At 33.1% G+C, this 14,922-nt stretch overlaps 1 protein-coding gene across 2 annotated transcripts in view; it reads right to left on the bottom strand.

Annotated features, from left to right (window-relative positions):
- Positions 1–14,922, bottom strand: part of LOC130879814 (zinc-regulated GTPase metalloprotein activator 1) — a 42,854-nt gene that overhangs the window by 13,098 nt on the left and 14,834 nt on the right. For both annotated transcript variants that reach the window (XM_057778650.1, XM_057778651.1), the window contains exons 6-10: positions 14,171–14,208; positions 8,775–8,821; positions 6,980–7,066; positions 4,187–4,231; positions 1,046–1,102 (exon numbers count right to left, since the gene is read on the bottom strand). In XM_057778650.1, coding sequence (XP_057634633.1) covers positions 1,046–1,102; positions 4,187–4,231; positions 6,980–7,066; positions 8,775–8,821; positions 14,171–14,208 — 274 coding nt within the window. The remainder of the gene's footprint in view (positions 1–1,045; positions 1,103–4,186; positions 4,232–6,979; positions 7,067–8,774; positions 8,822–14,170; positions 14,209–14,922) is intronic.

Below are 14,922 nucleotides of genomic sequence, written 5' to 3'. Positions count from 1 at the left end.
ACTAGCATAGCCCACAGAAGCAGGCACTTGAATAGATTGGTTTCCAGGAAGGAAAGATAAGGACATGTCATTCAACAAGTTTTACAAGTCTGTGTTATATATCATCATGCCTAAAATTAATAATACTGTATTATAATTTTAAAAATCTGTTATGAAAGATCTTATGTTATATATTCTTAGTACAATTAGAAAAGTAAATAAAGTACTGAGTTGAATGCATTGGCACATGCCTCCAATTCCAGTACACCAGAGGCAGAGGCAGGCAGATCTACGCAAGTTCAGGCCTGTTGGTCTGGTCTACACAGCAAGTTCCAAGCCAGCCAAAGCTATATGTAGCAAAATCCTGTCTCAAAACAAAGCAAAATAAAATAAGAATAACAAAACACTGATGTCTAAGAATAAACTTTTTCCATCTCTTATCATAAAGATCTCCTCAAAAGGAGACAGAAAATTGATCTATTACCAAAGGGAAAGAAGTTAGATTTTTCTCTGTATTTTACAAATTTTTTTAAAGTATTATAATGGCCAGCACAGAAATACTGGTGATTTCCAGGCTACATTACCATTTACATTATAATTATGTAGACCCAGCTTCCATGATCATAATTAGAAATGGTCTTTTGAGCCAAGAGTGTTGGTGCATGCCTGTATCTTAGAAGTTGGGAGGCTGAGGCAGAGGATCACAAGGTTAAAGACCAGCTTAAGCTACAAAGTAAGACTTCCTTTTTATTCAGAAAGTAAAGAGCAAACTTGTATATCTAAGAAATGGCATCTAAATAATGGGAAACAATAAAAAAGTTTACATAAAAATAACCAAAATAGGGGCTGGAGAGATGGCTCAGAGGTTAAGAGTATTGCCTGCTCTTCCAAAGGTCCTGAGTTCAATTCCCAGCAACCACATAGTGGTTCACAACCATCTGTAATGGGGTCTGCTGCCCTCTTCTGGCCTTCAGGCATACACACAGACAGAATATTATATACATAATAAATAAATAAATAAATAAATAAATATTTTAAAAAAATAACCAAAATATTGAAAACATACCTTATTCCAGAGAGACTATCATAGGCATGTAGATCTAATATATTTGAGAGATGAACTCTAAAAGGAAGAAAATGCATTTAAATAGTTGAAAATTTTATAAAATACATGCAATTCATCAAGAATAAAATTTCAAATTGGGCAACAGTATTTAGGAGTTAGATAAAGGGATTAGAAGCTCAAGGACATCCTTGGCTACCATAGTGAGTTCAAGGCCTGGGCTATATGAGTCCCTGTCTCAAAAAGAAAAATCTCTAAGGACTTTTAATCAAAATATGTAAGCATAGAAACTAATCAGCCTTGGGGGTTGGAGAGAGCTAAATGTTTAAAAGCATCTGCTGCTCTTACAGAGGGCCTAGGTTTGCATCTCAGCACCTTCTTGGTGGCTCAGAAATGCCTGGAACTCCAGTTTCAGGAGTTCTAATGCCCTCTTCAGACCTCCATGGATATTAGGCACGAACATGGTATACATATATACATGCAGGCAAAACGATCAAACACACAAAATAAAAATAAACAAATCTTTTTAAAAACTACATATTATACTTAGGGAGAAACATTAAATGACAGGAAAGAAAAAAAGAGAGATGGTAAAAGAAGTCTACCTAAAATTTCTAAAAGTAGCTGAATGGTAAAGATCAGGCAAAAAACAAAACAAAAAACAAAAAAAAACAACCAAAACAAATAAACAAACAAAAACTTGTTACTGCTCAAAAAAAAGTTTCCTTTCCACTTCTGATTGTCCTTCAGTTATAACTCCATATGCTTTAAAATACTTTCAGAGTTAAAAATTATCTAAATAACCTTTTCTAAGCAGCTATTACCCCAAATGTGAAATAAAAGAAATAACAGAGGGATAATAGTTTGCACACATTCCAAAAGCCTTTGGGATTTTCCTAATTCTTTTACAACTTCTCTATGTTAAATATATAATAGAAAAATACTAGGGCTGGTTAGTTAATATAAAAATATGAGGCTCAGCAGTTAAAGGCACTGGCTGCGCTTCTAGAGGACATAGGTTCAATTCCTAGTACCCACATGGCAGCTCACAATATCCGTACCTCCTGTTCTAGAGCATCCAATACCCTTACACAAATACACATGCAGACGAAACATCAATGTACATAAAATACAAAGCAAAGAAAACCAACCTACAGTCTACAACCCCAGAGAACCTAGACAACAAAGAAGACCTAAGAGAGACATACATGGATCTTCAAAGGAAGGTGAAAAAGACAGGATCTCCTGAGTAAGTTAGGAGTGTGGGGGTAACAGGAGAGGTTAGAAGAGGAAAGGAGTGGAGAAAAAGGTATAGTTCCATAAAAATAATTTAAAAAAGAAACACCAATGTATATAAAATAAAAAATAAATTATAAAAAAATACTAGAACTCTAAAGCTGAGCATGGTGGTACACACCTTTAATCCCAGCATTTGGGAGGCAAAAGCAGGTGTCTTTGAGACCAGCCTGGTCTACATAATGAGTTTCAGGACAGCTACATTGTGAGACTGTCTGGTGGGGGTTGGGGATGTTAGAACTCTGCGGCTGGAAGAACAGCACTTTGACAATGCATGTGTAAGGCTCTGGAATCAATCTTAAGTATCAACAAAATAAAAATATATAAATAAAACCAAAAGGAGTCAAACCACCAGAGTGTGAATTAATATCAGCTCCCTCTGGAACCATATGTTTGATTTTACTTGTTCAGAATGAGGGCTCAAGGAGAGTGAAGCTTTCCAGTTCACAATGCTGTCCGAACAAACACTTTCTCTGAAAATTATTGATGACTGAACCTTATTATAAATGCAGTGATTCAAATCACTAAGAATCAACCACAACCAGCACTTGGTTTGGTTTAAATACATAGAAGTAAATTTACAAAAATGGATGACTGATTTTTCTGTTTTAACATAAGTACACGGAAGAGCAGAGAACAGTGACTTTATAATTAAACTAAAATGAAGGGAATATTTAAAAGAACACAAAACTACAATCAAAAGTACAATTACATTTCAACACTAGACCCAAGCAGCCTGTCAGACATTTCTACATGGAAAACAAAGTTCATTTGTCACATTCCAGATGTTTGATTAAGCATACAAATGTAAGATATAACACTTCCTTTAGCTCAGAACTGGCCAGCTGTGCCTGGCTTTGTTCACTAGCAGCAAACAGCCGCACACTCAGGACAGTGCACGGCAAGGTTATAAAAGCTTATCTTGGCATAGACAAACAAAATCCCATCTTATTAAACTACTCTATGTTAATATACTATATCAATACTTCAAATATGGGACATGCTGGATGTTCTGAGCCAGAAAAATGATCAGGCAAGGAAGCAAATATTCTGAGAATGAAGAAATTTTTGAGTATCAATTTACACCATGGGATCAAAATCCTAGCATTAAACATACTTCCTTTTCCATTAACAGTTAAACAAATATTTATTTATTTATTCTTTTTTTTGGTTTTTCGAGACAGGGTTTCTCTGTGGTTTTGGAGCCTGAACTGGAACTAGCTCTTGTAGACCAGGCTGGTCTCGAACTCACAGAGATCCGCCTGTGAATTCGAGACCAGCCTGGTCTACAAGAGCTAGTTCCAGGACAGGCTCCAAAACCAGAGAAACCCTGTCTCGAAAAAGCAAAAAAAAAAAAAAAGAAAAGAAAAGAACCTATTTAAAGGCCTTAAGTTAAAATTCCTGAATATGCTTTTCCAGATTTAGCAGAGATCTGTAGTTCTTAGCTAAAGTACTAACTAAATATGGCAAACTAATTTATAAAGAGCATCCAGACAACTTTTAGGTCTTACTTTAATGCATCTATGTCTTTATTATACTATAATCAAGTTACTTATCAATTTTTAACAACCAAAGGCTGTTACTTGTTGTTGATATTAGTAATAGATCTTTTTCCTTTTCTTCTTCCCTCCTCATGTAGCCCAGCCTATCCTTGAACTTCCTACATGGCCAAGGATGACCTTGAACTTCTAGTCTCCTGCCTATACATCCAAAGTACTGAGTGTATAGGCATGTGCACTATGCATGGTTAATGCAGTGATACAGTCAACTCCAGGGTCTTATGCATGTTAGGTAACAACCTTACAACTGATATATACCTCCAGTCCTAGTAATAACTTTAAAAAGTACCTTGATCTTTGAGTTTCTAAAACTTTTCCCAGTCCATTTATTGATCTGAAATAAAAAGCAAAAGGAAAGGGTTTAAAAAGTAAATGGTAACTTTTAAAAAAAAAAAAAAAAAAAGCATACAAAATCAATTATTCCTAAAACAAAAAAGAAAACAGATACAAGTGTAACCAGAATTAGTAAAACTGAAAATAGAAAACAAATTTGTACTTTTTTAATGGCTTAGATTCTTTCTCTTCTAACTACAAATCTAACACAATCTAGTTGTGCACTTAAGAAAACTTGTTATAAAAAGCCTACCACGCAACTGGAAGGCTAGTTATGTCCGCGAGTTACAGAAGGTCCTTCACTTTAGGAAAAGGGTAAGTCCTGTACAGTCCTTGCATAGCATGTAACTTGGCACAGTGCTTGCCTACATGCACAACTCCTGGGTGTGACCCCAGCACTGCCAAAATGAAAAGGAAGAAAGAAGATGATTCATAAGTAGCAGGGATTCCTAATGTTCTTGTACACTCAAAACTTTTGCATGACAGCCAATTTTGACACATACACACTGGAGAAACAGTAAACACAAAACACCAAAATAAAGGAAAATGGTTTCCTTTGTCTATCACAAGATACTTTAACTCCCTTAAACACTGTGAACACCTATGCATTTTTATTGCATTAATTCTCTTTTCTGTACAGACACATATCCAAAATATGCGCTGCTTGTTCAGTATGTTCTCATGGGTAAGCCTTCTGTGTACAGTGATTCTGACCTAAGTTTCACTTCTGGACTAAATGAGAGTCTCAATCTCCTCTTCAAAGAATAGCAGCTCAGGAAGCACTCACTAAGTGTCAGGGATGGTTCATCTGCAATTTCACAGATCTCAGGTACTACTTAAAGCAAACTTGTAAGATAGGTTTTATTCAAGTTTTGAAGACAATGTTTAAGAAGCTTAAATAATCCCCATAAGAACAGTGATGGCAACCAAGGCAGACTTCAACTCCATATTCCTAAACACTATGCAATATTATATCTGCTTTCTACAGAAAACATTACTTCTTATAGTAAAACCTAAGAATATTATTATGAAAATAAGAGAAAAATAGAGGAAAAAAGTATAAATTTCTTTCTCTTATAATCATAATCATTACAAATGACCTCTTATGAGTTATATATTTTTAATTCAGTTTTATAGCATATATTATATAAACCAGTGGTACTACAGTCAACATGTAAGGTCAACAGAGATTTTAAATATGGTAGTGCTAATTTATTATTAAAAAAAAAACTCCACAGTCACTAAAAGTGAACATAAGGAAAGTTATTGAAATATATGACCGTATCTAATTTAGGTCTTACAAAATAATTCAAGATACAGTCCCTGGATTTTACTTCATTTGAAAAGTCCATCGTTGGTTTAAAAAAGAATGGGACTCTCCAAGATAGCCAGCAAAATGACTGTTAGATTATTTACTAATAACAGTATCATTCATAATATTCTATTTTGATTATCCATACACATAGGCAATGTACACATAAAACAATCTGGAAGACAAAGCACAGTTGACAAATAAGGAAACCATTAAAATCAAGAAGGGTTCAAGCGGAAGTGAAAAATATGACCAAGGAAGACTTTGTTAAGGAATGGGAGGAAAAGAGAAAATAGGCTCCACAGATGAAAATATATAGTATTATATACTATAAAGGAGGGGATGAACTCACAAACTGGCAAGTGAGAAAACATTATGAGTAGGTGATACCTGGCAAGACATATACATGAAAAAGTAAATTAACTGTCTTAGGAAGTTAAGGATGCTTGTCCTTAGGAAAGAGTCAAAGAACAGACAGGAAATGAAAACTTATAAAGGGAGTTGGTAGACCTAGAATATCAGCCTAAAAATTCCAAATTTTGCTTTGCAAGTACTGGTGCATTATTTCTTATATTCCTACTTATTTTTCTCACTCAAGTAGTCAAGAACAATATATGTGATTCCTAATGATCCTTGAATCTTATCTTATGCTCCTATAGAGCAATAATCAAGGTGAAAATACTTTACATATTAAAATTTAGATCTGAAGGAATTTAACATACTTATAATTTTCACTGTTCTTTAAAAATGAATTTAGGGGGGCTGGAGAGATGGCTCAGTGGTTAAGAGCATTGCCTGCTCTTCCAAAGGTCCTGAGTTCAATTCCCAGCAACCACATGGTGGCTCATAACCATCTGTAATGATGTCTGGTGCCCTCTTCTGGCCTGCAGACATACACACAGACAGAATATTGTATACATAATAAACAAATAAAAAAAAAAGAATTTAGGTCTTTTTTAAATTTTATTTTATTGAGCTATACATTTTTCTCTGCTCTCCTCCCTGCCTCTCCTCTCCCCTTCAACCCTCTCCCATGATCCCCATGTTCCCAATTTACTCAGGAAAGCTTGTCTTTTTCTACTCCCCATGTAGATTAGATCCATGTATGTCTCTCTTAGGGTTCTCATTGTTGTCTAGGTTCTTGAGATTATGATTTGTAGGCTGGTTTTCTTTGCTTTATGTTTAAAAACCACTTATGAGTGAGTATATATGATAATGTACTTTCTGAGTCTAGGTTTCCTCACTCAATATGATGTTTTCTAGTTCCCTTATTTAGGCCTATTTTTAATTGACACATAAAAACTGTCCATAAAGATGGGGTGCCATGTGACATCTCAATACATGCACAGATTGTCACACTTAGGTAAACAAATCTATCTCCTCCATCATTCTTTCTTTGGCTTTTACAATACAATAGTCAAGTGCTGTCTACTGTACCTGATAGTTGTTCTTAATTTGTTTAGCTCCTCTTTTGAAACCAAGTCTGTTTTATTGATAAGAATCATGTCTGCCAAAGCAACTTGCCTAAAACAGCAAAGAACAATTGTCAGAAGAAAAATGTTAAGAAATCACAAAAACGTTTAGAAACAACATTTCAATTAAGAACTAGCTTGGCCTCAGTTTATTTCCAATCTACTCATTCTACAGAAGAATTTCATACATTACTATGTAAGCTCATCCAAAAATTATTTGTTACTGATTCTATAAAGATAAGCCTCCAGAGTTTTTAATAAAGAATAATTTTCAGTTTGTGGTGTGTGTATTAAAGAAAAGCAAAAAAATTCATATCTATCTATCTATCTATTATGATGGGAATAAGGATAGCCTATTTGATAAAAATTGTAAAATTTACCATAATTTTCAAAGAAAGAGAAAAAGTTTACTTAACATTAAAAAGTTTGCTAATACTATATGACAAAAATATATCAAGATCTTGTGTAAATATCTTCTTCATCCCATGAATATTATTGTTGTAAAATAGACAGACAGAAAAAAATCCCAGTTAAAGACTCCAACTGATAAAGTGCTACATAACAGATTATTTTCCTCAATTCTTCTAGAAATTCTAATCACTGAATTACTAGTTTCTAAGTCTGTTATTAAGATACTAATCAAAGAACACAAGAAAAATTGAAAAAAAAAACTATAGACTGTATATCATAATCCTACTTCTATTTAAAGTAATCTGATGTGACTAAAGACAGAATGTCCACATTTTCAAATACTAACATCACAGTCTTTAAATTGGGGACCTTCTATTTAATCTCTAATAAACTTCACAACTTTCTGATATTTTCTATTTGGCTTATGTATATTTTCTACAATAACCATTTTGTGAGGAAAAAGTTAATCATATTAAAATTCATTTTAATTTAAATCACAATTACACAAAAACACAATATTTAGGAAGGGTTACCAAAGAATTAAATTATCAAATTCCAAGATAACAAGGAATCATTTGTTTAGTCTTTATTTCCTGTGCTGGGATCCCAGAAGGCCTCGCTCTTAAGCCCAGCAGCATATTTGGTTTCAAAACCTTCATCTCATTAGTGAAAATATGCTTGGGGTAGGAAAACTAATTTAAATACTTGTAAGTCTACAGACAAAACAATTAAGGACATAGAAATACTTAAAAATTGTTTTAATGGCCAAGTCAAAAGTATTTCAGTATTTGTTCCTCTGTATTAAGTACAGTGAGGAAGTAGGGAGTTTCTAAGGAAGCAACTTACTATCTTCAATTTCAAAGAATTGGCATGAGACTAAAATGCTTATAATAAGTGTTAAAAATCTTCTCAATTCAAGCTGGGCAGTGGTGGCACATGCCTTTAATCCCAGCACTTGGGAGGCAGAGGCAGGCGGATCTCTGGGAGTTCAAGGCCAGCCTGGTCTACAAGAGCTAGTTCCAGGACAGGCTCCAAAGCTACAGAGAAACCCTGTCTTGAAAAACCAAAAAATAAGAAAATAAAAAAATCTTCTAAGTTCATCAAAATCAACTAAGTCCTGTGCCCACCATTCACTTTATCCCACAATATAAACGGCTTAAATAAAATGCTGGTTGTGAGTCCATGACTGGTAGACAGCAATGATGTGTGAGAGGAAGAGAAAATGTTTGCCTTAATTATCTTCATATTTTTAAGTTCTTTTTTGTCTGTTGTTTTGGTTTTGTTTTTATGTTACTGATCGTCTTCCTTCTAGCTGGTTAGTAATCAATATAAGCTTTAAATATGAATACCTAGTAGCTTCATTGACAAGGCCATCAGGTTTTTCTTCAGCTAAATGCTGAACAAAACAAACAAAATTTTAAAACAATTACTATAATGCAATGCAGAAATCTAATGTCAACTCAAAAAAAAAGGATTTTACTTTAAAGCTATCTTTTTTGTCTTAATGAGACTTTAAGTTCCACTACTAAACATAAATGGAGAAAGACTTTTCTAGTTAGTTACTGTAACGACTTAGAAGGCCAACGTTCTTTTCACCTCCAGAAAGCAGCCCCTCTCTCAACACTATTTATATCCTGAAGTCATCTCTGCCATAAGGGTTCCCAAGGGTTGTCTTCTGAAAATTCATGTTTTCAACCTCATCACCTTACCTCTCAACAGAGACTCCCTATCATAACAAAAAGTTGGCTACTGTGGACTACAGACAACTAGGTATTAACATTTTACATTCTAATCAAATTGTATAAAGTATTTAACTTTGGGCTGGAGAGATTGTTTAGCTATTAAAGGCTAGGCTCACCACCAAAACCAAATTATTTCATTTTAAAAACATTTTAACTCATCTAAGTATCATGACATGAGAAGTAAATATTTTCATTTTACATATATAAGAACTTAAATCTAATGTCCTCATCATCACAGAATGCTGTTTTTACATACCACCACCAGACTATTTTTTAATTAAAAGCATACTTGATAGAAGTAAACACAATTTAAAATCTTTTTTTAAAAGCTTTTATGCCATGTACAACCAGTCTCACGTAGAATGCTATTTAATAATTACATAATAGTATATATAGAATTATGTACAAATTATATCACATTTTGCCAGGCTAGTTTCACAATTCATGGGGAAGTCACTATTATAGCTTAGAACTTAAGACACACTGGTGATTATTTAATAGACTTTGTTAAGAGGCAATCTTTTTCTTCTAAAGATCATAACCAAAGTCATGACAGTGACATAGTCATTTTATTTTTAATAACTTTTATAAGTTCAATCACATATTCATTTCCCAGTTACAGAGTTTACAAAACCGAGTTTACTGTATCAATAATTACTCAATGCCAAAAGACCAATATTCATGTTTTCATAATTACCCATGGCTTTTTACTGTCAACAAACCTACTTAGCATTATATACTCTGCATCTAGAGAATAAAGCTATCATCAGGTTCTGAAACAGTCTACAAATTCATAGTTAACACTCCCATTTGTTGACATAGACACATAAATTCTGCTATTTGAAAAATGTTCCACAACATATAGCAACATATCTCTTTTCACTAAGCAGTCAAAAATCATACATTTGCATCTAGATGATCCTTTCCAATAAAAAGTTTTATAAAAGTAAGAAATAAATGCACCTATCTCCAAAGGATTCCTCATCTCTGCTAGGGACTGCAGCTTTTGTTTATATTTCAACGTTCTTTAAAACTGAAATACTTTTCAAGATGCTCTACTGAAAGCTTCATTTACATGATGCCAATAGATGTATCTGATTGTGACTTTGTAACATGTAAAAAAGATATTAAAATTAATAACTTTAAATTTTTCTTAAATGCAATAATAAAAAAAAACCTTGGCAGTTTCACAAAGCAACTTACAATGTTTTGAGTCATTTATCCAAGATAAAGTTTCACTCAGAGCTAAATGGGACAGATTAACACTTGCTTACCTCTAGACACATAAAGAGATTAAAAACAAAGTAACTTAAAACTTCCCAAAATAAAAGCCTGCCAATATGTACAATTTGATTACAAGCATATGTAATAATAGAAAAGGGGATAAATGCCCTGTCTATGCACCTATGAAAGCTTTCTAAGTATAAAAAGGAGCAAATGTATACTGGCACTTTTTTCTGGGTATCAGCCTGATATTTCCCTTATGAAAGTCCTACTTCCCCAAGTTAAGCCTAGAAAAATACCAAAACCTTGTGTGTTATTCAAAAGATACTTGGTCATAAGTCAGACTTCCATTTATAAAATAACAAAAACATAAATTTTGATGTTCTATTCTACCTATATAGGCATACAATGCAAAGTTTTATAAAAGTAAAAAATAAATGCACCTATCTCCAAAGGATTCCTCATCTCTGCTAGAGACTGCAGCTTTTGTTTATATTTCAAAAAAGGCAATAATAATTTTAGTACTAATGAACCCAACAAACCAAAATATTCAAAGAATAATCATTCAAACTCCCAACGTGGCCTACCACAACAAACAAAATAAGGAGGTGAGATGGTGGCCAATGTACACAAGTTCTAGTTTCTCAGAAGTAAGTTCTGGAAATTCATTCTGGAAAGCTAATTACAGCATGGCAACTAAAATTTGGACTATAGGATGGAACAACAGAAATTTCCCAATTGATCTAACCCTATATGCTAGCAAAAACTGGTAACTATGTAAGCTGATGTATAAGATTAGTATCTGACTGTTTCACAATGTTCTTAGAACATATAAACAGACAGATTAGGGTAGCAAATTGCATACCTTAAATCTATACAATGTTTATTTGTTGATTATGGCTCAATAAAGTTGGGGAACATAAAAAAAAATCATTCAAATAAATTACTACCATAGTCACAACTTGAGCTACAAAAGTTCTTTCCCGCAGAAATAAAAAAGCAGGAGCAAACAAAGAAAATAAATCAAAATGGTCTAAAAATTCATTAACTAAGAAAGAACTGAGCTGACCACAGCGGAAACAAATACAATGTCAAAGATGTCAGACATCAGACAAAGAAAAGGGTCAGAAATAACAGCACTTTTTTTCTTTTCTTTTCTTCTTTTTAACGAGGACTGGTTAGCGATCTAATGTGGTCTCAGCTTTGAAAAAATTATCACATAATGTCAGTCTATTTATTTTTCTGGACTTTTCCAAGCCAAACTGATTTCTGACTGGATAGTTTCAATAGCCTGTGCAATACAACAGAAGACTCAGAAAGAAATCTCTTAGTTGACCTTTTCTATGTAAACTTCATTCATTGATTCTATTGCATTAAATGCTGTCACATCTGTAGACCTGAAAAGAACAATGTCAGTGCCTAAATGTCAAGCCTTGAAAACAGAGAGCTGTCATTTTAAGTTGTCCAATTCTTTGCCCATGATTAAAAAATGAATATTTCAGATCAATGGGTGACAATCCCATTAGAGTGATAGCCTATGATATCAATTACCACTTCAGTTTCAATTTGGCTGGCTGGCCACAGGGTACCATTTCTCAGCTGTACTTGTGATGGGCTGGCTCTGTGAAGCATGACACCCTTAAATTGCTGCCCATTATCCAACTGTCATTACTTGTACTGCCTCAGAATTCTCTGAATCACAAGCAGCTACTGAGGTCAAGCTTTGCAACCAGAAGAATTGGACAAGTTAGCAAATTCTTTATATAAAGGCAAAGTTATTTATCTGACATCTGACTTGGAAAATCTAAAGTTTCCATTATCTTGACAGTATGTCAGTTTTGTGTAGGTATATTGATTTAATAATTTAAGAGGTTTTATCAAGGTGGCAAGGGGTTAAACATATACTGTGTTTGCATTATTCAGAACATTGCTTTGTTTAGGGGTCTTTTTCATGCCAGTAAAGACTTTATTTAATTCCTCTCTGTATACAACTAGATATAAAATTATTTCTATAAACATAAAACACTAGAGTTTGACTTTGGGTAAAGCATGTTAAATCTATACAAAAAAAGCAAATAAAATGTCCTAGCTGCTATCTTATGTATTCCAAATTTGTGAATCAACTTAAAGAGGAAATTAATTCAAACATACCTATAAAAAATGTTCAAAATGAGGACTTTAAATTTTCTAGTGAGTTTTTTATTTTTACTATCTCCATTCACATTTTCTTGAAATATAATTTAAAAATAGCCATTACATAATTTTTTTCTATTGAAAAGCCCATACCCACACAAGGGTACATACTGTCCTTTTCCTAAGTCAGTCTGCTTCTCTCTCTTTTCCTCCCTCCCTCTAATTCTATATCTGAATGCCTCTAGTTAAATCTATGCTTCTTTTTTTTTTTTTTTAACAAATTACAACTTTTCTTTAAGAAACCCACTGAGGTTAGTGACCCACAACTATAAGCATTCAGGAGATGTAGAAGAAAGATTATGAGTTTGATGGCAGCCTGGGTTATATACCAAGTTCAAGACTGCCTAGGCTAAACAGTAGGGCCTACACACACACACACACACACACACACACACACTAGAATTTTTCTGAATAAAACTAATATTTCTCAATATTAACTCAATTTTTCTTTGAGTCCTATTCTATTCATAAGTTTAAATTGTAAACTCTAGAACAGGATTCAAATGTCTCAAATTAGGGTACTGAGAGTTGGGGGTATGATGGGCCAGTAAAGTAGACTTTTGGACAAACCTGATCAATTTTCCCACAACATCATTTTGTTGAGGAATTCGAAGAAAGAACATAAAAATTAAGTTTAGATACATCAACGGGTAAAATACTCAACTAATGTTTAAATGAACTTTAACTCCCAAGAAACTGTGTGCTTTCTAAAACAGGTTCTCACTAGGTAGCACTGGATGCCTGGAACTCACTATGTGGATCACTCTGTCCTCAGCTCACTGACATCAACTTGTCTCTACCTCCCAAGTTCTGAGACAAATGGTGGGCGCCACCATACCCAACCTCCATGAAATTACTACTTTGTTCCCAATCCATATGCTCAGATAGGTGTGGTGAGGGGGTTGGTGCTAGGACAGAGATAAGCTTATTCTCCAATGCCTTTCGCAACATTTCTATTTCTTTAAAATTTTCCTCAGTTCACTTGAAAATTGGTCGTGCTATTTCATCTTATGCAGCAATAATCTTTTAAGCATTTGAGTGTGTTTATATATATAAATTTATATATAAAAATTATACTTAAAGACCTCAGCAGCTAACAAAAGCATTCAGAGCAGAGTATCATTTAATGAAGAATCTCTTCTTATTATGTACTAATTTTTATTTCTTCAAAATTAAATAAATCAGTAGTTTGTTTAGGAAACTAATTATAGTTTGTGTTTGCAAATAGTTAACAAAAACTAAGAACTCATATATTTTATTAAGCTGATTTTTTTCTACAAAAAAGAAAAGCCAATAGCAGGAATGGATTCTAGTGAGAAGTAACACATATCCAAAGTTTATCCTGACTCTATAACCTTATTATAAAATATTATAGTAACTATAATTTTTATCACAACATGAAACAAGACTAAAATAAATACTAAGCTTAAAACCACATAATATAAACACACACAAAGTGTATATGTTACTTGAATTATTATTTTGAAAAAGGTTTTTCTTAAGATAAGTTTAACAGAAACAGAAAATAAAACTAATCCCTCCATTCCTACATTAGACAATTAGCAAGTTATATTTGCTCAACTTACTTTCAATCCATATTTTGAATCTACAACAGTTATGATACCTACAAAGAAATAACATGGTAGTCACTCTTTAAAGTTATCAGTTTTATGCAACTATACTTGAGAAGGAAAATTAAAACACCTTCAGTTCACAAATACAATTCAATAAAGTATTATTTCTCTTACCAATATGGCAAATTAACTCAATCTCAGGAATGTGCAAATACGTTTCAAATATATATTGAGTGACTAGCTCTGTTTCTAAGAAACTAGAAAATAAAAATTTAAAAATTAAGTCAACAATAAAATAAAACTTCTTTGGTATTTAAAAGTTTAAAGTCCAAACTAAGGCACATTCCATAATCATAGAGAAATAAGACAAATTATACGAGATAGGTTATTTTTATTTTCACAGTCAAAAAGAGGCTTTTCTAAATATTTAAATTATTATTTAAAGAATCTGAGACATCTTAAGACACTTTATTCCTAAACTCTGCTAGTACCTAAATTCTCAAAAGATCAATTAGTTCAGCAATTTTTAAACATATGTCAAATCGTTTTTAAAAATATAACAGGAAAATGTGATAATGTCTATGAAATTCAACAAGTTACATTCCTAATAAAACCCATCTTCAATGATTCTTACCTGATAGTCTACATGGCTGGTTTAAAGAAATATAAAGGAGAAACGACTGGGGAAAGTGACCAGAGTTGCTACAATAAGAAAGTGGTACCAAGCTTACAAGACTTTATATAGACTGACAAGAGCTCAGTAG

Source organism: Chionomys nivalis, chromosome 8 (genome assembly GCF_950005125.1).
Source record: "Chionomys nivalis chromosome 8, mChiNiv1.1, whole genome shotgun sequence".
Classification (NCBI taxonomy): Eukaryota; Metazoa; Chordata; class Mammalia; order Rodentia; family Cricetidae; genus Chionomys; species Chionomys nivalis.
The sequence above is the reverse complement of the archived record's forward strand: the minus strand, read 5'-3'. Positions and strand labels throughout refer to the sequence as shown.